The sequence below is a fragment of the Schistocerca nitens genome, chromosome 4, assembly GCF_023898315.1.
Source record: "Schistocerca nitens isolate TAMUIC-IGC-003100 chromosome 4, iqSchNite1.1, whole genome shotgun sequence".
NCBI lineage: Eukaryota > Metazoa > Arthropoda > Insecta > Orthoptera > Acrididae > Schistocerca > Schistocerca nitens.
Window position 1 is genome coordinate 871,552,518 of NC_064617.1, and position 23,331 is coordinate 871,575,848.

A 23,331-nucleotide genomic window follows, 5' to 3' on the forward strand; every position below is an offset into this window, starting at 1 on the left:
CTACGACCTCTTCGTGCTTTTCATTCTTGCCGGTATGTCTCTAAAATGTCACGAACGACGCTGAGAAGAAATTCGGTGACTGGAGTGTTTTTTGCGGTATGAATCTTGTGTAAGTCCGATCAAAAAGTTTCGTTCGAAGGCCGTACAGTCCAGAATCAGCATGCCAATCAGACAAAATCGCTGTGAGCATCGAGTCAGTTGTCCCGCCATATTGAAGACACCCGTTTGGTAAAACACGATTCCTGCTGCTGTAAGTGCCTGCTGCACATCCTCTTCTGACAGGCGTGATAATTGCGTGGGTACCGTTCTCCAGTGTTAGAGACACCATGTTCCTAGAAATGACTAAGCTGTGGTCCACGATAATCAAAGAACAGGGAGAGGATCACCTCTCCAGCAGAATTCCTTAAGACGACGGGACGATGGATGCCGACACTGCCCGAAACATGTTCTTCATTCTCAGATGGTTGGTTGTCTGCTGGTGTACTTCCTTCGGTAGCCAGGAAAACAGTAACAGCACGCTGGTCCTGTTTGGACGTCGCCATAGTTCATGTTTCCACGTTTACCTCACTCACGTCGTTAAGTCACGAATGCCACTCTCATGCCTACATGTCGGTGCTTATATACCTGTATGTGAGTCGCCCTATGTTACACAAACGCAGCAGGAACGCTCTCAAACGGAAAACGCCTCTAATAAATGACGTGGGCATTTTGCACACACGTGTCTGAGGAGTGAAAAAAGAGTTTTTTGGTACGATTACAGTATTTAGCGCACACATTGCGTTGGCCCCCTGTACCCAAACACTCGTTGTGATCCAACACCACATTTTGGTTTAAATTTTTGGATCTTATTTTGGTAGTCCGTTTTCACACCTGATTTCATTCCTGCTGTATGGCATGTCGTCAACATACGTACGCCTCTTCTGTTATGCTGCTTCGAGGCCATCATAGCATCTGTTGACATACATTCCGACCCATCTCTTTGTAGTTGCGCTTCAAGTATTCACCTTGACGCCTAACAGTAACTACTGCATTTGTTGTTCTTTCATGCAAGCGGTGGAAGAGAGACGGATTTGTGCACCCATTGTCAACATACAGGGGGCATTTACTAAGGAAACCACGAAACGTACATTACTGGCCATTAAAATACTACACCTCGAAGATGACGTGCTACCGACGCGAAATTTAACCGACAGGAAGAAGATGATGCGATATGCAAATGATTAGCTTTTCAGAGCATTCACACAAGGTTGGCGCCGGTGGCGACACCTACAACGTGCTGACATGAGGAAAGTTTCCAACCGATTTCTCATACACAAACAGCAGGTGACCGGCGTTGCCTGGTGAAACGTTGTTGTGATGCCTCGGGTAAGGAGGAGAAATGGGTACCATCACGTTTCCGACTGTGATAAAGGTCGGATTGTAGCCCATCGCGGTTGCGCTTTATCGTATCGGGACATGGCTGCTCGCGTTGGTCGAAATCCAATGACTGTTAGCAGAATATGGAATCGGTGGTTTCAGGAGGGTAATACGGAACGCCGTGCTGGATCCCAACGACCTCCTATCACTAGCAATCGAGATGACAGGCTTCCTATCCGCATGGCTGTAACGGATCGTGCAGCCACGTCTCGATCTCTGAGTCAACAGATGGGGACGTTTGCATGACAACAACCATCTGCACGAACAGTTCGACGACGTTTGCAGCAGCGTGGACTATCAGCTCGGAGACCATGGCTGCGGTTACCCTTGACGCTGCATCACAGACAGGAGCGCCTACGATGGTGTACCCAACGACGAACCTGGGTGCACGAATGGCAAAACGTCATTTTTTCGGATGAATCCAGGTTCTGTTTACAGCATCATGATGGTCGCATCCGTGTTTGGAGACATCGCGGTGAACGCACATTGGAAGCGTGAATTCGTCATCGTCATACTGGCGTATCACCCGGCGTGATGGTATGGTGTGCCATTGGTTACACGTCTCGGTCACCTCTTGTTCGCATTGACGGTACTTTGAACAGTGGACGTTACATTTCAGATGTGTTATGACCCGCGGCTCTACCCTTCATTCGATCCCTGCGAAACCCTACATTTCAGCAGGATAATGCACGACCGCATGTTTCAGATCCTGTACGGGACTTTCTGGATACATAAAATGTTCGACTGCTGCCCTGGCCAGCACGTTCTCCAGATCTCTTACAAATTGAAAACGTCTGGTCAATGGTGGCCGAGCAACTGGCTCGTCACAATACGCCAGTCACTACTCTTGATGAACTGTGGTATCGTGTTGAAGCTGCATGGGCAGCTGTACCTGTACACGCCCTCCAAGCTCTGTTTGACTCAATGCCCAGGCGTATCAAGGCCGTTATTACGGCCAGAGGAGGTTGTTCTGGGTACTGATTTCTCAGGATCTATGCACCCAAATTGCGTGAAAATGTAATCACATGTCAGTTCTAGTATAATATATCTGTCCGATGAATAGCCGTTTATCATCTGCATTTCTTGTTGGTGTAGCAATTTTAATGGCCAGTAGTGTATATATCCGACGTTGGCTCTCTTGCTGCGCTCATCTTATGTCGCAGTATACACTATGTGATCAAAAGTATCCAGACATATGGCTGAAAATGACTTATAAGTTCGTGGCGCCCTTCATCGGTAATGCTGGAATCCAATATGTGTTAGCCCATCCTTAGCCTTGATGACAGCTTCCGCTCTCGCAGGCATACGTTCTATCAGGTGGTGGAAGATTTATTGGGGAGTGGCAACCCATTTTTCACGGAGTGCTGCACTGAGGCCTGATACGAAGTCGACGTTCCAAAACATCCCAAAGGTGTTCTATTGGATTCAGGTCAGGACTATGGGCAGGTGAGTCCATTACAGGGATGTTATTGTCATGTAACCATTCCGTCACAGGCCGTGCGTTATGAACAGGTGCTCGATCCTGTTGAAGATGAAATCGCCATCCCCGAATTGCTGCTCAACAATGGGAAGTAAGAACGTGCTTAAAACATCAGTGTAGGGCTGTGCTGTGATAGTGCCACGCAAAACAACAAGGGGTGCAAGCCCCCGCCATGAAAAACACGACCATAGCATAACAGCACCGCCTCGGAATTTTACTGTTGGGCACTACACAACCTGGCAGACGACGTTCACCGGGCATTCGCTTTACCCACACCCTGCTATCGGATCGCTACATTGTGTACCGTGATTCGTCACTCCACACAATGTTTTTCCACTGTTCAATCGTCCAATATTTACGCTCCTTACACCATGGAAGGCGTCGTTTGGCATATACTGGCGTGATGTGTGGCTTGTGAGCATCCGCTGGACCATGAAATCCTAGTTTTCTCACCTCCCGCCTAACTGTCATAGAACTTGCAATGGATCCTGGTGCAGTTTGGAATTCCTGTGTGATGGACTGGATAGACGTCTACCTACTACACATTACGACCCTCTTCCACTGTCAACAGACGAGGTCTGCCTGTACGCATTTGTGCTGTCGTGTCCCTTCACGTTTCCACTTCAGTATCACATCAGAAACAGTGGACCTAGAGACGTTTAGGAGTGTGCAAATCTCGCGTACAGAAGTATGACACAAGTGATACCCAATCACCTGACCACGTTCGAAGTCCGTGAGTTCCGCGGAGCGCCGCAATCTGCTCTCTCACGATGTCTAATGACTACTGAGGTCTCTAATTTGGAGTACCTGGCAGTAGGTGGCAGCACAATGCACCTAATAGGAAAAACATGCTTCTGGGGGTGTCCGGATACTTTTGATCACATAGTGTACATCGTTAGCACTGGAGGCACAACGATTGTGCACGGACATATATGCCAAATTTTGAGACAAGGTGCATGACTGATATTCTCAACAATAGGTCCGGAAACATTTGTGGGCTTGATGTGGCCATTAAAAAAAAGAAAAAAGAAAAAAATTCGAAATTTTTGTATTCGGTTTTTGAATGGAGTTTCATACGCTAAAGAGTCAGTGTCCGAAACTTGATTCGGCTATTCCCTAATGCTTTAGAAATAGATTTTCGTCTTCGAACGTTAATTCCTTTCTAATTGTATTAATAGACTACATTTTACTCGTGCGCGAGACCCAATTTTGTATGCAACAAATGCGTCTTCGGTTCTCCTTGCTCAGTTCTGATACCAGAATTTGCGCTACTGTATTAACACCTTCCCGAATCATTGTTAACACCATACTAAAATTGTGAAACTGCGTTCAGTGCGTAGCAACATGTGTGAACGGTAGCTGCCTCACGATATCGCTGCAGAATGCCACAAAATGTGGCATGTCCTCAGTTTACTTGCGGACTCGGCTTTAGCACCGCCAGTGTCTCATCTCTTACCTTCCAAACTCTACAGAACTTCTCCTGCATACCTAGAGTGACCAACACTTCTGGAAGAAAGTTCAAAGCCGGCCGCGGTGGCCGTGCGGTTCTAGGCGCTCCAGTCCGGAGCCGCGCTGCTGCTACGGTCGCAGGTTCGAATCCTGCCTCGGGCATGGATGTGTGTGATGTCCTTAGGTTAGCTAGGTTTAAGTAGTTCTAAGTTCTAAGGAACTGATGACCACAGCAGTTAAGTTCCATAGTGCTCAGAGCCATTTGAACCATTTGAAAGTTCAAAATGGTTCTAAGCACTGTGGGACTTAACATCTGAGGTCATCAGTCCCCTAGACTTGGAACTACTTAAACCTAAGGACATCCCACACATCCATGCCCGAGGCAGGAATCGAACCTGCGACCGTAGCAACAGCGCGGTTCCGGACTGAAGCGCCTAGAACCGCTCTGTCACAGCGGCCGGCTCTGGAAGAATGGATATAGCAGGGAAACTGGCTCTGCCACAACCTAGGAGGTTATTTACAGAATGAATTTTGAATCAGGCGGAGTGTGAACCGATTGGAAACTTCCTGGGACACTAAAATTGTGCGCTGGGCCGGACCCGAACGTGTGCCACAGGGAGGGATATGGGGGCGGGGTTAGTGCACGTACCTGCAAAAGCCAAAGTACCCAGATTCCAGTCCTGGTCAGGCACATCATTTTAATCTCTCAGCAATTTAAAATCCAGCGCGTGCTCCGCTGCTGAGTGAATACTGATACTGAAACTGTCTGCTGACAGTTGTGGCACGTGTTGGAGTCAACGCGCCCGCGGCCCCGTATCTGGCGGTTCGGTAAGTCACTGCAGTGTTCCCGGTAACGGGTTGACTGTTCGCAGGATAGTGACTGAGTTTGCTCTGTAAACATGGTCACTTCGCTGATAAGATCTGTAATAAAAAAAGCTATCAGTTACAAAACAAAATGCAGTGTGTTTCAAAAAGAATGACATAACTTTGGGCGAGTTAATTACGAAGTATGGGACGTGCTGGTGAGGAAAAGTGTGTTGTCTGAATGGGTGTGGCATAGAGTTTCAGGAAATCGCCTTCAGATGTCAGTCGATGCGTCTTCTCAGTTTGCAGTCAGTCAGAAGTAAGATGCCGTCCGCTCAACGGTAGGCGTTTTGTGTGCTTCGGTTCGTAAAGAGTGATTCAGTGATTTCGGTCCAGAGTGTCTTTCGTCGGTGTTTGGCGTGGATCCGTCTGCACCCATAAACATTCGTCGTTTGTATTGTCAATCTGAAGAGACAGGATGCTTGTACAAAGGTTAGAGTCCAGGTCGACCTCGAACTTCTGACGACACGGTGGAAGGAATTCGCCAAAAGTTTGAGTGGTGTCCACTCGCCGCGCAAGCAGGGAACTGGCAATGCCTCATAAGACTGTCTGCCGAGTGTTTAGGTGTCGATTGGTCAATAAACTATACAGATTACAATTGACGTAAGCTCTTCGGGTTGGTGATAAAAGGAATTGTGTTGACTTCAGCAATGCTATGCTGGAGGACATAAAATATTGTTAATTTGCAGTGATGAAACAACATTTCATGTTGGTGGTAAAATAAACTGACACACCTTCCACATATGGGGACTCCAGAAGCCTCGTGACATTACTGAGCACGAAAGAGACTCGTCGAAACTGAGCGTTTTTTGTGCCATTTCTAGTGAAAAAGCGTACAGTCCATTCTTTTCTGAGGAAAACACATCGACTGGAATCAGATATCTTCAAATGCTCCAGAGCTAGCTTTTTGCACAACTTCACGAGAACTCCACTGACTTCAATTTGCAACACATGGACCTCCACCAGACTGGTACGACAACGTACGTCAGATTCTCAATGATATTCTGCCTCAACGCTGGATAGGGATCACGAGACACCGAGACATTGTCGTGCATTGTTGGCCTCCAGGATAGCCACACATGACCCCACGAAATTTTGTCTTATTGGGATACGTGAAGGAAAGCGTGTTCATCTCCCTTTCACGTCGTCGCTTAGAAGTAGGAAGAACAGAAAAACAGCCGCCATAAATTCCGCAAAAGCAGACACTTTGAGTAAAGTTTATGAGCAATTTAGCTATCGTCTAGCTGCTGTTCGTACTGTTGCTAGTAGACACATAGAACACTAGTAATAGCATAGCTAAAACTTTAAGATTTTATGAGTATTTTGCAATTCATCCCATATTGGTAGTATGTTTTCAGCAAAAATATGGGGTTTTGAAATCCAGTCATCCTTTAAGAAACACCCTGTATGTGTTCGCGTTGATTGATTTACCCAGTGCAACAAATATTTCATCCGTGCTGATGAAATACTTTAAAATTAACAAATGGTAGAAAAACCCACTATATTCCACTTTTTTATAATACATAATTAAATTCACTTATAAAATATTATATAATCTGCCGTGCACTGAGCAGCAATTTTAGACAATAAATGAAACCATCATTGTTTTAAGGGCGTTAATCGAGATAATAAAGTTTTCTAATGGCTGTGTTTGTATATCTTATAGGGGGGAGGGGGGGGGTGAGATATGGATGATGGGTAACAGTCTGCACAAGACTGCATGAGTAAGTGAGTTCTATTTTTTTAAGTGCCAGTTCTATTCCACAGAACTAGCGATTTAAATCGCAGTGACTTCAGCATGATTACTTAAATATAGGCGTAATAACAGCCGTCGTTATTTTAGAGAAGCATGTCATATATCCTTGAACACACAAGTTTTCCTTGTAGGCCTACTATCCTAGACATCTTCAAAGTAGTCTGGTAGGCAATTAAAATTTCCTGTGTATCGACTCCTTTCAGCAATATCACTGCGACTAGTTCAGTAGTCAACAACTAGAAACTGTAGGCATGTTAACTCGTAGCATTAAGCTTAAAGTGTGTCACTGCTCTGCAGAAACGTTTAATTTCGATTCACAAGTTCCAACACCGGCTGCCCATATTACAGTCTCGCATAATAATTTTACGATAGGTATTTCCTTACGTGGTCTGTACTTATTCCACAGTTGGATGGCACGTTCGGATACATTTAATCCGTAAAAATCCATTCGGTAACATTATGTGGATTCTCGAAATCGGATCGGTTTGTAGTATTTTTAATGGGCACATAATTTCCTTATTTGTAGATGAAGGAATAGGTAAGTTAACATATCTTCATAAAATAATGTCTTGCGCTGCATTATTTCTGTTTAATATTACTTAAATGCAATACGAACTGAGTTCTCAAACAAATAAACTTGTTCGTTGAATTCAATCGGGCATATCTTGTTGATAGATGCTTAACCAGTTTGGAATACTTACAATGAATTAGCGTAAATGTATCGTTTTATGGGTGTTCTTATCAGCTGCTCGGTGGCCCGCTGTAATGTTAAGCTCTCTCTATACAGCTCAAGCGTTTTCGTGGACTTACTTGTTGAAGAATGTTGGTTTTGCTTTCTTGCAGCGCCGATGTCTTCTGCTAGCACCGGACGCGTCTCCGAAGATTTCACTGCTAGGAAGGGGAAATTTTCACTTTCTCGCTCTCTCTTTTCTTATTTAAAAAATACGCTACTCTTGGAAATCATTCAATGCACCAGAACATATTTATTTCCACTTTGGACAAAAAAACAACTAAACTTTATGACGTAAGCCCACACATTACCGGGCACCCAGAATCAATTAATACACAAGCTTTTATCGTGGCTGACTATCCACGTCCAGTCCACGTACTCTCAACAGCAGTTCAACGTCTAATAAACAGTCACTATTTCTAGTAGTCTTCCATTTGTTTTTTAACAATATAATGCTACATTACTCTTTGCAGCCGACCACGGAGCTTCCGGACCGTATTTGCTTATTCTTGGCAGGTCGCACTGAACACTTGCCAGCGCCGACGAATTATCTCCCTTCCAGTTTCGCCTGCACAAACAATAAATGGGTGCAGTATCCCATGCTCATCCTTACGCCCTGCTTTAAAATAACGCGTGTTCGAAACGGCTGGAACACAAGTGTCTCCAGACTTTCGTAAAATTCTGTGGGCACTACAGCTGCCTACAATAATTCTATAGGAACAACGGCACTAAACATAGCTTTCACACATAAAATAGTGACCACACAGCTGTATGACTGTTTAGTAACCTGTCCTGAGACAAAAAATATTTGACAAATAACGCGTGTGTATGAACCAGCTAAATGTGTTTCTTCTTGAAAACTTCTAGTGTGCTGCTAATGATTTCCTGAGTAGAGTAAATAATTATATAAATGTAAATAACCAAAGTGTAACCATGCATAAGGTCTACTACATAATGTGAACGACCATAGTTTCTCAAAAACCTCAAGGAGTTCATCATGTGGTAGCACACAAAAGGCTTTTATTTTGCAAACTTGCCGATATTTCAAACTTTTTGTCCATGAAGATATCAAAGCAACTATGTTTCCATAGGACAGATTTAATTATTTAAATTCATTCAATAGCTCTTCATAAAAGGTGTGTACAACGACACATCGCATGTTAATATTTATATATTCCCTAGAATAACTTAACAGTATGTCGTTGTACCTCCCGTGTCATTAAGTGACATTGCGTGACTTTCAAAAAACATTACTGTAATGAAAACATAAGACATTCAGTGTCTCAATATATATAAAAACTATATAATAAAAAAAGTCATAACAAAATACTCGTCATAATGGCATTTCATTAGAGTTCGCAGTCTCATTGGATGTTTTAGGCGACAACATGTTCACCATTGTCTGTGTATATTTATTGTACATCTCGTGTTCTCAAGTGGTTCAGTTGCAACCAAAAAATTTTTTGGAAAAAAGACTAGTCAGATATTTTGTGAAATTATTTGTCCGAAAGTAAGAAACAAAATTAGAGGACCATTTGACTTTTCTTTGAATGATCATTCGAAACCATGTACAGGAAATGAGGTGCATCGAATCTTTCTCTAATCTATTTCATTTCTTACTTTCAGACAAATAGTTTCACAAAATATTTGACCGATTTTTTTCAAAAACTTTTTTATTGACAGTTAAATACCACACCAATGCAGTCTTTCCCGGCGTAATAAGTCTTGAAAGTCTCTTCGTGTTTGCTGCTGGATCCTAAAATCAACTCCATTCAATATTTCGGCGACCCAACTGCTCGCCATCTTTGGAGAATGCTGCTTCTGCTGATGAGTTCCTCTGCCCACCAATGTAACTTTTTATGTCCAACAGAATTCGTTCTTGAAGAGGTGAAATTCTTCACTCTTAATTTTCGTAGCTAGCAGGAGCCGTTCGTGAAATATTTCATTTTTCCCTCAGGTGACAAATTTTTTTCTTAATTACCCTGATTACTTTCAAGGAAACAAACTCCAGTTTGCAAAACTAGACTTCATGCTGGTCAATTTGATACTTCATTTGTCTGTTTCCTATTCTTCATCTGGTTACGAAAATTCGGACAGAAACCGATTGTTTAATTTATATAAGGACGTTTACTTTTCCACCGCTCAAATGTCTGAATATTAAGATAGACATTCTGCAAGAAACATTCTACAGGGCTTACATGAAACACTCAGAACTGATAACTGACAAAAATTACTCAGTTGGTCAGTTAGTTGCATGTTCCATAGATCATTTGAGCGATTCTTTTATCGAAATGATGCGAAACGAGTTAGTTTACAGCATATGTACACAACACTATTGTTAATATTAATGAACACATTGTTTTTCACTCCTGCTTATGCAACTACACTTTTGTTCCCCACAACAACTGTCAACATGAGTAAAAGAAATGAAACCTCTTGGCAGGGGTTATTCTTTCTTTTCCCCTGAAGGAAGAGCGTGCTATTCGAGTAACGATCTAGCCCAGCGTAGCGTCAGAGTGTCAAGGACTTTTCAGCCAAGCACCGTGCGGGCTAATAAAGGGACATGGACAGTCCTTTAGTTATTCACATCATCTGTATACAGGATCAAAATACGACACCTTATGGTAACAACATTTCATAAAACTGGCAGGGAACATGTAACTCGCCCCGTAAACTGTTTTTTCCACTTTAGACCGTGCGCCCTGTCCACACCACATACCTGATAATGCCGCGGCGGTCGTACTGTTCTGCTCCACACTGTTGCTGGCGTGCCTGAAATTATCTATCGAAATATGCAGGGGGGTTTAGGGGAGCCACTCAACGTCAAGCACAACACTGTCCTACGTCTGGTATGAACATCTGTACTCTGAGACGATAAGAAATCACAGGTTTACACTCTAAGTCGTAAATGTTTATCCAGTTAACAATCTTGATGGTTATCTGTCCACAATATCACTTGGACGAGCGTACACAAACCGAACACGGCGCGGATGATTGTTGATGATGCGAAAGCGGAATAATCGAACGAAAGTTCTTACGCTCGCCACGCATACACTGATTTCTTTTGGTACCAGTCCTCCTTGATATAACCCTGTCCGTAAAGTTAATTTTTCAGTTCTCACTTGTACGAGCGTGCGCGTAACCGTCGCGGCGCGGCTGATTGTTGGTAATGCGGAAACGCGATGGTCGAACGCAAGTTCTCACGCTCGCTACAAGACACTGGCACTTGACTGCACTCTTTTATGGTAACTAATTTCTACTGGTTCACATCAGTTCATTCTGGAATAGCGAACACAGCGCGGATTATTGATGCTGTGCGACACGCAACGACAGGTTGCACAAATACGTTTCGGCGGCACTGCTCATTTTTAATTACATGTTGACGCACTTTCCTCTGAATCACTTCCATATTTCGTCATTTCACTGTAATAGCACTCATAGCAACACTTCAACTTCCCTACTAACAATGCTTCTCACATGCAGAGCTACCCACAACACAACATTTCCGTGTCCCGCGCTCGACTCTGCAGACGCGGCTGCCCGCAAAGATACTCCACAACTAAGCCAGCGCTATGACAATACGCTTACAAACAGAAGGACCCCTTGCTAAGTTTACTGGTAAGTAACAGGTGAAAATGATTCTGGAGTAACTGACTTCGAGGTGCGTCTACACATAACGATATCGTGCGCTATTCTGTTCAAAAACAGCAGGGAGCATCGGCTTATTTACAGCAAGGGCAAAGAGTATACTGGAGCCGCACGCAGGCGCCATGCGACAAAAACCTTTTGTAGTTTAAACAAATTTATGTACTCTTTTGAGTGAAGCTAGAAGTTACGGGGAAAATGGGGTCAATGACGAAAATGTTGTCTTACATAATACTTCAACTGTTAGAAGTGTTTTTTTAACTAAAAACATCGTCTATAAATTTTACTGAAGTATAACAGTTGCACTTATGATACATTTTGCTTAACAAGGTTTATTATGTTGACAAGCTATGGAGTATGTAACCACGTAACCAGGTCATAAACAGTATACATAAATACAATGAAACATATATGTACACGGTAAAAGTAATTTAAATCCAAATACAACAAGCTTGAATCAGAGAACTACAACTTGAATTTTTTTTGTCTCATCCAGGCTGTCAAAACAAAGTCCAGTATTGCATTAATGTAGACAAGTATAAAATTTTTACATTTCAGAACAATGCTGTTTTAGTACCGTTCGTAAGGCCAAGTAAATATGTGTGCCATTCACAAGCAGTTAGAAATGAAATAATGCCTCTCCACATGAATGTGTCCCGGCTGGCTTGCGTCTTCCTGCTGGTGGTTTCCCACCTGGAGAAGTCGCCCTCAGCTGGCGCCACTCTGGGAGTACTCTGGGGACGACAAACCGCTGGAGACGTCCTCTGGGTGTCTGGCAACACCTGCAGCAGCATTTGGGCTCACACAGGGTTTTCGTTACTATGTGCTCTTGCAAGCTAACACAGCACTCACTGACTGAACGTGTTGTGTTTCTTATATGGTTCAAATGGCTCTGAGCACTATGGGACTCAACATCTGAGGTCATCAGTCCCCTAGAACTTAGAACTACTTAAACCTAACTAACCTAAGGACATCACACACATCCATGCCCGAGTGTGTTTCTTATATAATCGCAACTTTTTACAGGGTGACAATTATTGAAATAAAATCGTCGTAACTTCTGAACGGTTTGAGTTAAGATGTTCAAACTGCACTGTTGGCCGCGGGGCGCGATGGGAATTAGTATGCGCAGTATGGTTTGGTTTGGCGAAGAAACTCACTTTAATTTGGATGGGTTCGTCAATAAGCAAAACTGCCGCATCTCGGGGACTGGGAATCCACATTTCGCGATCGAGAAGTCTCTTCATCCTCAAAAGGTAACTCACGGAATAATCGGTTCGATATTCCTTGATGGCATGGTGACTACCCAACATTACCTGAAGGTTTTGGAAGATGATTTCATCCCCATTATCCAAAGGAACCCAGATTGTGACAAGTTGTGGTTCATGCAAGATGGAGCTCGGCCCCATCCAAGCAGGAGAGTATTTGATGTCCTGGAGGAGCACTTTGGGGACCGCATTCTGGCGTATCCAGAGTCCACTAGCATGGGCTTCGATTGGCCGCCATATTATCCAGAGCTGAACACATGCGACTCCTTTTTGTGGGGCTATATCAAAGACAAGGGGTACAGCAACAACCCCAAAACCATTGCTGAGCTGCAAACAGCCATTCAGGTGGTCATTGACATCATCGATGTTCCGACACTCCAGCGGGTCATGCAGAATTTCGCTATCCGTCTGCGCCACATCAACCAATGATGGCAGGCATAGCGAACATGTCATAACGTAAATCCGAATACCTGTAGTGACGTTTACATGTCGAATAAAGTGTGTGGACGCCGTAGTTTATAACTGTTTTTTTATATAGTTCAATAATTGCCACCCTGTATATTAGACACGTGCAAGTGCATTGTTAAAACAATGACTTGAGATGTAAAGGAGCTCAATTTCTGTTGATTGTTTTGAGAAAAATCACTTTATCACCAGTTTTTTTGGTAAAAATTTCATGAAAACCTAATTTTTAAACCGTGGGTAGCGATTACTAACTGGACATGGGTGTTAAAATATCAGCTGACAGCCGAAAATTTATGGTATACTGAAATGTAATGAATGGGGACTTATGTTGTTTTGCAACTCATTTCAAGCAGGGTGAGCTTGTTGAAGAACATATATCCTTCACCTTTTCTGTACTTATTCCCACCTCTATTGGTCGTAACACGTGAACTTTCGATTCTAAGGAGAAAGATGAGCACCAGACAGCCCCAGCGGCACTTTAGCGATCGAACTGCGGTATTGACCGTCTAGGCATGGTTGAACTACACAAAACATGTGGCGTGTACCTCCTTCCTTGTGCAATGACTGTCAGCGATCGTTTGTCGGACTCCCTCCGTCTGATAGGCACTGCTCATGCATAGTTGTTTGCACCTTTGGGCGGGTTTAGTGACATCTCTGAACAGTCAAAGGGACTGTGTCTATCTTCAGGAGTTCTGGGAACCGGGGTGATGGAAAACCTTTTTCGATGTGTGTATATTGCGACTTTGGTTCGCACTAAACGCAAAATATTACAATATATATTCTGTTGTATACATCTCACATCGTCTGTTCATAGTTTATTCGTGACCTGCAGATATTATTTGTCATTTATTCACTGTCTGCGTAGCACAGTCCGCTATCGCTTTCAAAACTAAACCATAAAATATTTCGATGCACGTCAAGTGTATTCGTATACTCCTTTTTAGTGAGTATGCTGAGTATGTATTTGGTTATACCGGTATATCTTACCTATGGGACTTCCGATAACATTTCATAGGACGGGCCTTACATGGGCGATACTTAGGGGAGTTCGCTGCTTCTCAAGCGGAGTGTAGTACTGCAGAAACTTTGCTGCTGGCCCTTGTTGATGCTGTCACAGTGGTACCTGTTGGTTCCTTTACCTTATACGATGTTAGGTCCATTTTTGCTTTTTCTCCTGGCGGCAACCCACAATCCGCCGGCGGTCCATTATTTTGCTATGTCTTGAAATCCTCAGTCTTGGGCTGATTTACGTCGATGACTGTAGTACTCTCAGAATTACCAGATTTAAGTGCCTCAGTCTATTATTCTGCGCTGCAGGCTGTGGCCCGTTAAGTTTTCCGTCATGGCAAGTGGCCGAACTGTCTATCACCTGATGACTCACGCTTCAAAATCACTGGTTAGCTAAACAACCTGGACTCTTGTTGTTTCATAATTACTACAATTTTGTTTGTTCGATTACACGGACTTCATAACGGAACGCTGTGTTCTCTTATACCTTATTTGGTGTAAGACTATTAAACGAGCTAGACGCCAGTCTGATTTAGCCAAATAAAGATTTTGTGCAGTTTCGCGTCACGGGGTTTCAATTTTATCACTACATGCAAACTGGTACCGTAACTTGCTTTTCAACATAATTTCTACCAATATTAAGACGATTCTCGCAATGAACGGCAAATTACTGATTCCCGTTCTCAGAAAAATGTGTAGATTGGTTTGTCAGACATTGTTATGACGCCATTGTCTAATAAGAAGCATCAACGTTTCGTCTCCAGTGACGATTCGGTATAAATTTTTAAACTGTCGGTAATTCATCGCTCCAGCATTTTCAAAACACTGGCCACTCGAATGGTTTTGTGGTCCCCAGTCAGCGTTTTTGCCACTTACTTACTGTGACCACTACCGCCGTCTTTCACTTCTCGAAACGCGAGGAAACTTATTAGATTTGGGCGAAATTGTAAGGTGTCTGTTTTCTCGACCTACGGCAACTGTCTATATCTAATGTCCAGTGACGACGAACGATCGCGCACATCTCAGTTCATCATGAACACTGCTATTGTTATCATACTAACATTCCATAGCTGATTGTGTTTTCTCCATAAACTTCGCTTACGGACCGATTTAACGTCTTTCGCACGCAAGAAATGAATACTGTACTGTGGTATTCTCGAAATTACCTACACAGCTGTCAATTTCGTCCCATTAATAATGACGTGTTGCAGTCTATCTGCTAAGGAATGGTGAATCCAATCACAAATCTAGTCCAATAATCACATCAGTAACCTCGTATTTTGCTCACTGCCGCAACACAGCTATATTTGCAACGAGTAAACAGCTGCGCTTGATATGCAGCTCAACCCTATGACTACATCGAGCAATTCTTTAATTCTTTTCGAACAGAGCCCTGCATATCCCGGTTACCTAAGGTGATAGCAACATCAGGTGAACTGGCAACTCTTTTTTTTATTTAGTGGGATGCTGTTTCGAGAGGAGTTACTTAGCAGAAAACCTGAGGCATCATTGCATGATGCAGTTATTGGAAGACGTCCCACCAGACATGGGCAATCAGTGCGGTACAAACACGACGGATGTTCCTCCCACTGTACAAAAGTATTTCTTAATTTCCGAAAATCATTTGACTCTGCACGTACAATTATTGTCAAAAGTACGATCATACCAGGTGTCAAGCGAAATTTGTGACTGGATTGAGAACTTTTTGGTAGGGAGTAAGCAGCGTGTTATCTTGGATGGAGAGTCATCGTCACATGTAGAAGCAACATCGGGTATGCCCCATGGAAGTACTTTGGCACCCTTTCTGTTCATGTTGTATATTAATGACCTTGCAGGCAATATTAATAGTAAAATCAGGTTTTTTACAGATGCTGCAGGTATCTATTACGAAGTACTATCTGGAAAAAGATGCATAAATATTCAGTCAGATACTGATAAGATTTCAAAGTGGTGCAGAGATTAGCAACTTGCTCTAAATGTTCAGAAATCAAAAATTGTGCACTTCACAAAGCGAAAAAAACGTAGTATCCGATGACTATAATATCAATAAGTCACTGTTGGAATCGGCCAACTTATACAAATACCTGGGTGAAACACTTCACAGGGATATGAGATGGAACGACCACATAGACTCAGATGTGGGTGAAGCAGGTGGTAGACTTCGTTTTATTACTGGGGAAGTGCAATCAATCTACAAAAGAGATTGCTTAGAAATCATTTGTGTGACTCATTCTAGAATATTGCTCAAATGCGTAGGACCCATACAGGGGATATTGAAGGTATACAGAGAAGGGCAGCCCGAATGGTCACAGGCTTGCTTGATCCGTGGGAAACTGTTACAGAGATGCGGGAGAAACTGAACTGGCAGATTCTTGAAACTAGAGATAAATTATCCCAAGAACGTCTACTAATAAAATTTCAAGAACCAGCTTTAAGTGATGATTCTACGAATACTCTACAACCCCCTACGTATCGCTCACATAGGGGTCCCGAGCACACGATTAGAATAATTACAGTATGCACAGAGGCATTGAAAGAATCATTCTTGCCTCGCTCCATACTTGAATGGAACGGGAAGACACCCTCATAACTGGTACAACGGGAGGTACCCTCTGCAATTCACGGTCGTTTGAAATGTGTAGATGTACTCGTAGATATAGATGTAATGACAGACCCTCTCAAGAGGATACATGGAGAACATTAGCATGGTCGTTCAGGAAACGAAAATGTTCTGCACACTCATCAAACTTGACAGTTCCCTACTTTTATCTGTGGCGAAAAGTAGGAGGAGAGGTCTGTTAGGAGATACCGACGATCTCCGAAGGCATGAAATTCATTATGAGCCGTGTCTGTGCTGCCGTTACTCCAGATCAAATTCAACGTGCATCATTGTTGCTACAGTTTATAAACATACGACCTGTACCTGAGTTACGTGCTTTGCTTGCTCACATTTGGCACAGTAGGGCAAACGTATGCGGAACCTCTTCTCCTGGCACCGGAGCAGAGATTTTCGGCGCTGTTATCTTGACGCTTGATCAAGTCCCACACATATGAAGGGCTTATTGCAATAGTGGTACAAGTCCATTACCTCCACTTTTCTGCTTATAATTCTTCTGCAATTAATGATCCAAACAAACAGAAAGAAAAGTTCACATCTAGCAAGAAGCCATATGCCTGGATATTTCTGGTATCTCACTGCAGAATTTTCGGCGCTCATTTAACTTTAGAACTCTGCATCTCACAATGAACAAAAATGGACTTGTACCACTATTGAAATAAGCCCTTCATATGTTGATGAAGTTTTCTGAGAAGATTCTTTCGAATTCCGCAGAAAAAAATATAAACCTCCATTAAAAAAAACAACAACAACAATCAAAGCCGATGTCGTAAAACGGCGACTGTAAATAATAAAAAATTACTGCGAACGTCAGGAAATTCGCCATATTCCCAGCTCAAACTTCATGAAAACCGGACATCGATATATTTATATAATTTATAATTTATATATATGTTGCCTCACGCTGTGAAACGGTAAGAAAGAGTTTTCGAAACCAAATTTTTAAACTTTAAGACGTTTACAGGACAGCTGTGATCTCTCATCATTATTTATTAGCTATTAACTGTAGATTGAAACGAAGAAATTGAAGAAAGGTAAGAAATAAAGGAGATGTTTTTGAGGATTCCAGAGGTGTAATTATCCACAGTTGGTCTGATTCGGGGGAAAGGAGAACAGCAGAAGACGTACAGGTAGCTTTGACAGATGAAACAGTGAAGACAGTAGACGATCACATTGATAAAAAGTGCAGGCCTAATATAAATCTCTGCATATCATATAAAATACTGCAACTAATTGATAAAAGGCGAAAATATAAAAATGCAGCAAATGAAACACGCAGAAAGTAACACAGACGTCTAAAAAATAAATGTGATAGAAAACGCAAAATAGCTAAGGAAGAAAGGCTACATGACAAATGAAAAGCTGCAGAATCATGCGTAACTAGTGGAAAGATAGATGGTACCTATGTTGTTGTTCATGTCTTCAGTCCAAAGGCTGGTTTGATGCAGTTCCCCATGATACTCTATCCTCTGCGATCCTCTTCATCTCCGAGTAACAATTGCAACCTAGATCCTTCTGAATCTCCTTACTGTACTAATCTCTTGTTCCCCATGTACTATTTTTAGTTCCGCACTTCCCTCCACACTAAACTGATGATTTCGTGATGCCTCTGAACGTGTCCCATCAACAGAACCCTTCTTGTAGTGCCGGCCGGGGTGGCCGAGCGGTTCTAGGCGCTACAGTCTGGTACCGCGTGACCGCTACGGTCGCAGGTTCGAATCCTGCCTCGGGCATGGATGTGTGTGATGTCCTTAGGTTAGTTACGTTTAAGTAGTTCTAAGTTCTAGGGGACTGATGACCTCAAAAGTTAAGTCCCATAGTGCTCAGAGCCTGCCCGCATCTCGTGGTCGTGCGGTAGCGTTCTCGCTTCCCACGCCCGGGTTCCCGGGTTCGATTCCCGGCGGGGTCAGGGATTTTCTCTGCCTCGTGATGGCTGGGTGTTGTGTGCTGTCCTTAGGTTAGTTAGGTTTAAGTAGTTCTAAGTTCTAGGGGACTTATGACCACAGCAGTTGAGTCCCATAGTGCTCAGAGCCATTTGAACCATTTTGCTCAGAGCCATTTGAACCATTTGAACCCTTCTTATAGTCAAGTGATACCAAAAATTTCTTTTCTCCCCAAATTCTATTCAGTACTTCCTCATTAGTTACGTGATATACCCATCTAATCTTCAGCATTTTCTGTAGCACCACCATGGCGCCTATAGGTAAATTACGAGGCTTTTGGAGAACACAGATGCAGCTGTATGAATATCAAGAGCTCAGGTGGCAAGCCAGTACTAAGAAAAGAAGAGGAAGGTGTAACGAAGATACAGAGGGTGTATATAAGGGAAAAAAACTTAAGACAGTCTTATAGAAAGAGAAGAGAGAATAGGTGAAGAAGAGATGGGAGAGATTATACTGCGAGAAGAATTTGACAGAGCAGTGAAAAACCTAACTCGAAACAAGGTGCCCGGCGCCGATACGGAGTAGGCGACATGCCCTCGGAATTATTGAGATCCTCGAGAAACTCAGTCACGACAAAACTGTTCCATTTGGTATGCTGCAAAATGCACGAGACAGGCGAAATACCCTCCGACTTCAAGACGAATGTACTAATTCGAATTTCAAAGAAGTGAGGTACCAACAGACGTGAAACTACCGAACCATCGGTTTCATAAGTGGTGGTTACAAAATACTAACAAGAATTATTCATAGAAGAATAGAAAATTTGGTAAAGTTTAGCAACATGCTTGGCAATACTAACGCAACGACTTATTTTAGACTACGTGCTGAAGGAAGGCAACCCTATGTTTACAGCATTTGTAAATTTAGGAAAAAACTTCTGATAATGTTGAGTGATCTTAGAAATTCTGAAAGTAGTAAAAGGTTATTTGCAACTAGTACAGACACCAGACGGCAGTTATAAGAGTCAAAGGACACGAAACGAAAGCAGTAGTTGAGAAGGAAGTGAGACAAGATATTCAGTATGCACATTAAGCAAGCAATAAAGGAAACGAAAGAAAATTTTGGAGTAAGAATGAAAGTTTAGGAAGAAGAAATAAAAGCGTTGATGTTTGCCGCTTACATTGTAGTTCTGTCAGAGACAGCAAACGACTACGAAGGGCAGTTGAACGGAATGGACAGTGACTTGAAAAGAGTATATAAGATGAACATCAACAAACGCGAAACAAGAATAATGAAATGTAGTCGAATTAAATTAAGTGATGTTGAGGGAATTAGATTAGGAAAGTAGACCCTGAAAGTAGTAGATGAATTTCCCTATTTGGGCAGCAAAATATCTGATGGTGGCTGAAGTAGAGAGGATGTACAGTGGAGAGAGGCTATAGCAAGAAAAGCACTTGCGAAGTAGAAGAATTTTAACAGCTTAAGCCACTTTACGTAAGTGTTGTAAAGTCTTTTCTAAAGGTATTTATCTGGAGTTTAGCCTTCCGTGGAAGTGAAACAAAGAGGATAAACGATTCCGACAAGAAGAGAATATAGATAGATAGATAGATATTCAGCGATCACAGGCCCTGCAGACCACGCGCTGCTTCCACAAACTGCCTCCATTCCTTCCTGTTTTGTGCCCGGATCCTCCAGGTGTCTTCAATTCCCAGGGCTGCTAGGTCCTTCGCCAGGTCGTCCATCCAGCGCTGCCTTGGTCGTCCAATGGGGCGTTTGGTTTTTGGTTTCCCCGCTAGTGCCATCTTCGCCTCTCTTCCATCTGGCATACGGGCTACATGGCCCACCCATTGTATTCTTTTGCTCTTTATCTTCTGTAGCATAGTTGGTTGTCGCATCAGAAGGTAGATTTCCTCGTTTTTCCTCCTCCTCCATTCTCCGTTATCTAAAACTGGTCCCCATATCTTCCTCATTACTCTTCTTTCAAATATTAATAGTTTTTCCCTTTCTCGCTTAGTCATGTTCCATGTTTCCGAACCGTACATTACTGCTGGGCATATCACTGTGTTGTAGATTTCCATCTTCGTGTTCACTGAGATCGATTTAGAGCCGAGCGTCTCTCTCTGAGGTTATGCATGCATTTCATTCCCACTGCTATTCTTTCCTTGATGTCCATTTTTATGTTGTTGTCTGTAGTAAACCAAGATCCCAAGTATTTGAACTGGCCTACTCTCTCGAACCTCTTGCCATCTGTCTCAAGAAATTCTACCTGATCTTGTCTTCTTCCTAATTGCATGAACTCTGTTTTGTGTCGATTCACTTTGAGCCCTACCTTCTGTGCATTATTGTCCATTTTCTGGTACATTTCTTACAACTCGTGCTTTGATTCACTTAATGGTACTATGTCATCTGCATATATGAGACAATTGAAGTTAGCGTCCATCTCTACTCCAGCCCACTCCTGTTGCCTACACTCTTCTATTATTTTCTCTAAGGTGACATTGAACAGAACACATGAGAGAACATCCCCTTGTCTGAGACTATCTCAATCTCGAATGTTTCTGATGTGGCTCCTCAGAAACGTACTGCTGCCTTTGACCCTGCCATACAAGCTTGCACCATTCTCACTAGCTTCTCAGGGATTCTGAAGTCCCGCATTGCATTGTATAGGCTATTCCTGTGGATGCTGTCGTAAGCACGTTGAAAATTGACGAACAGGCTGTAGATATCTGTATCATATTCCCCATGTTTTTCAAACAATTGTGTTAGTGTGAAAATGTGATCTATTGTCGATCGCTTTGGTCGAAAGCCAGCTTGGTACTCCTGTATGTTGTTCTCTATGAATGGTTGCAATTTTCTGAGGATAATGGTGGACAGCACCTTATACGTTCCATTCAACAAGCTGATTCCTCTGTAGTTACCGCATTCTATTTTGCTTCCCTTCTTGTATATTGGGCATATTATAGCCAATTTCCATTCTTCTGGCAGTGTCTCCTTCTCCCATATCAACTGGATCAGTTTATATATCTCTAAGTGTAAGCTCTCACCTCCCTCCTTGATTAATTCTGATATTATTCCGTCCTCCCCTGGGGCTTTGTTGTTTCTGAGTCCTTTGATTGCGATTTCCACGTGTTCTTCACTAACTTCCCATTCTTCTTCATCTTTCCTTTCGTCCGCAGTGTTTGCAGGTAATATCCCATCTTGGTCTGGGCTATTCAACAGTTCTGAGAAGTATGCTTTCCATCTTTCTACAATTCTTTCCTTGTCATTTATCAAGTTGCCGTTCTTATCTCTAATGAAAAAAGTTGGGCCCTGAAATCCACGTTTCTGATTTTTTATGTACTGGAAGAATTGCCTTGAGTTCTTGTTTTGGCTCTGTGCCTCAACTTGTTCTAGCAAACTGGTTAGATATATTCTCTTGTCTGTTCTTAGGATTCGCTTTGTCTTCCTTCTGATGTTGATAAAATGTTCCCTTTTCTGCTCATTCTCCCTGTCAGCTAGCCACTTCTCTCTCATCTCCCTTCTCTTTTCTGTAGCCGAAGAGAATATAGACTTTTGAAATAATTTGCTATAGTAGAATCGCGTAGGGGAAAAAAGGAATTACTGCATAAGTTGACTAAAAGAATAGAATCGTTGGTAGGATGCTTGCTGAAGTAACAAGGTATTGTCAATTTTTAATGGAAGGAGGGGTGCAGAGTAAAAAGTGTAGAGGTAGACAAATGCTTGACTGGAGAAGGAAGGTTGAAATAGAAGTGGCTTCATTCATAATGCAAAGATGAAGAGATTTGGAAAGTATAGACTATTACGGAGAACTGAGATCAAACCAGTCTTCGGACTGAAGACGACAACAACACATAACCACTTGACATAGCTGGCAGCCTAAGGAGTTTTTAGAGAGTCATATCGCAGCGAGTGCGTCCTTTATATGGAGTCAGACTGGTTTTGTGGCTTGCTAGGGTTCTGTGGTGGATATGTTGGTTTAGTGTCATGTGAAGTTCCTGACAATAGCCTCCAATTAAAAGTTCCGACCTCGCCAGCTCATTCCAGATCGTCAGCTAGTTACCTTCTTCGAGGCGCGTCGATCTCGCTTCGCGTCCGCTGTCACTCGCGTCGATGTCGTCATCGTAGTCGCCGCTGCCGCCAGCAGGGGAGGAGAAGAGTCCCGGGACCTGCAGCTTCACCTCCACCTGGCCAGTCGCCGGGTTGCGCCGTACCAGCACCCAGTTGAAGACGCGCACCGACCAGTTCTTGCCCCCCTGCACGTCTATGTCACCTGCGCAAGGAAGATGCAAGCGTGTACACTAGAGGCACCGGCTGTCTTATTTTGGGAAGCTGGTGGTTCCTACGTGAATAGGTCAGTAGCTTGAAAGCAGAGCCATTACTGAGTTGCACTTCACCCTAAGAGAAATGGACTTTCTACACTGAAGCGCCAAAGTAACTCGTATAGGCATGCGTATCCAAATACAGAGATATGTAAACAGGTAGAATACTGTGCTGAGGTCGGCAACGCCTATATAAAACAACAAGTGTCTGGTGCAGTTGTTACATCGGTTACTGTTGATTCAATGGCAGGTTATCAAGATCTAACTGAGTTTGAACGTGGTATTATAGTCGGTGCACGAGCGATGGGACACAGCATCTCCGAGGTTGCTATGAAGTGGGGTTTTCCCGTACGACCACGAGTGCACCGTGAATATCAGGAGTCTGGTAAAAGATCAAATCTCCGGCATTGCTACGGCTGGGAAAAGATCCT

The 23,331-nt window shown here is 43.0% G+C and overlaps 1 protein-coding gene across 1 annotated transcript in view; it reads right to left on the bottom strand.

Moving 5' to 3' along the window:
• Positions 1-11,840: 11,840 nt before the first annotated feature.
• Positions 11,841-23,331, bottom strand: part of LOC126253358 (uncharacterized) — a 214,097-nt gene continuing 202,606 nt past the window's right edge. The window contains exons 4-5 of the mRNA XM_049954631.1: positions 22,642-22,851; positions 11,841-12,122 (exon numbers count right to left, since the gene is read on the bottom strand). Of these exons, the coding sequence (XP_049810588.1) occupies positions 12,049-12,122; positions 22,642-22,851 (284 nt within the window). The 3' untranslated portion in view covers positions 11,841-12,048. The remainder of the gene's footprint in view (positions 12,123-22,641; positions 22,852-23,331) is intronic.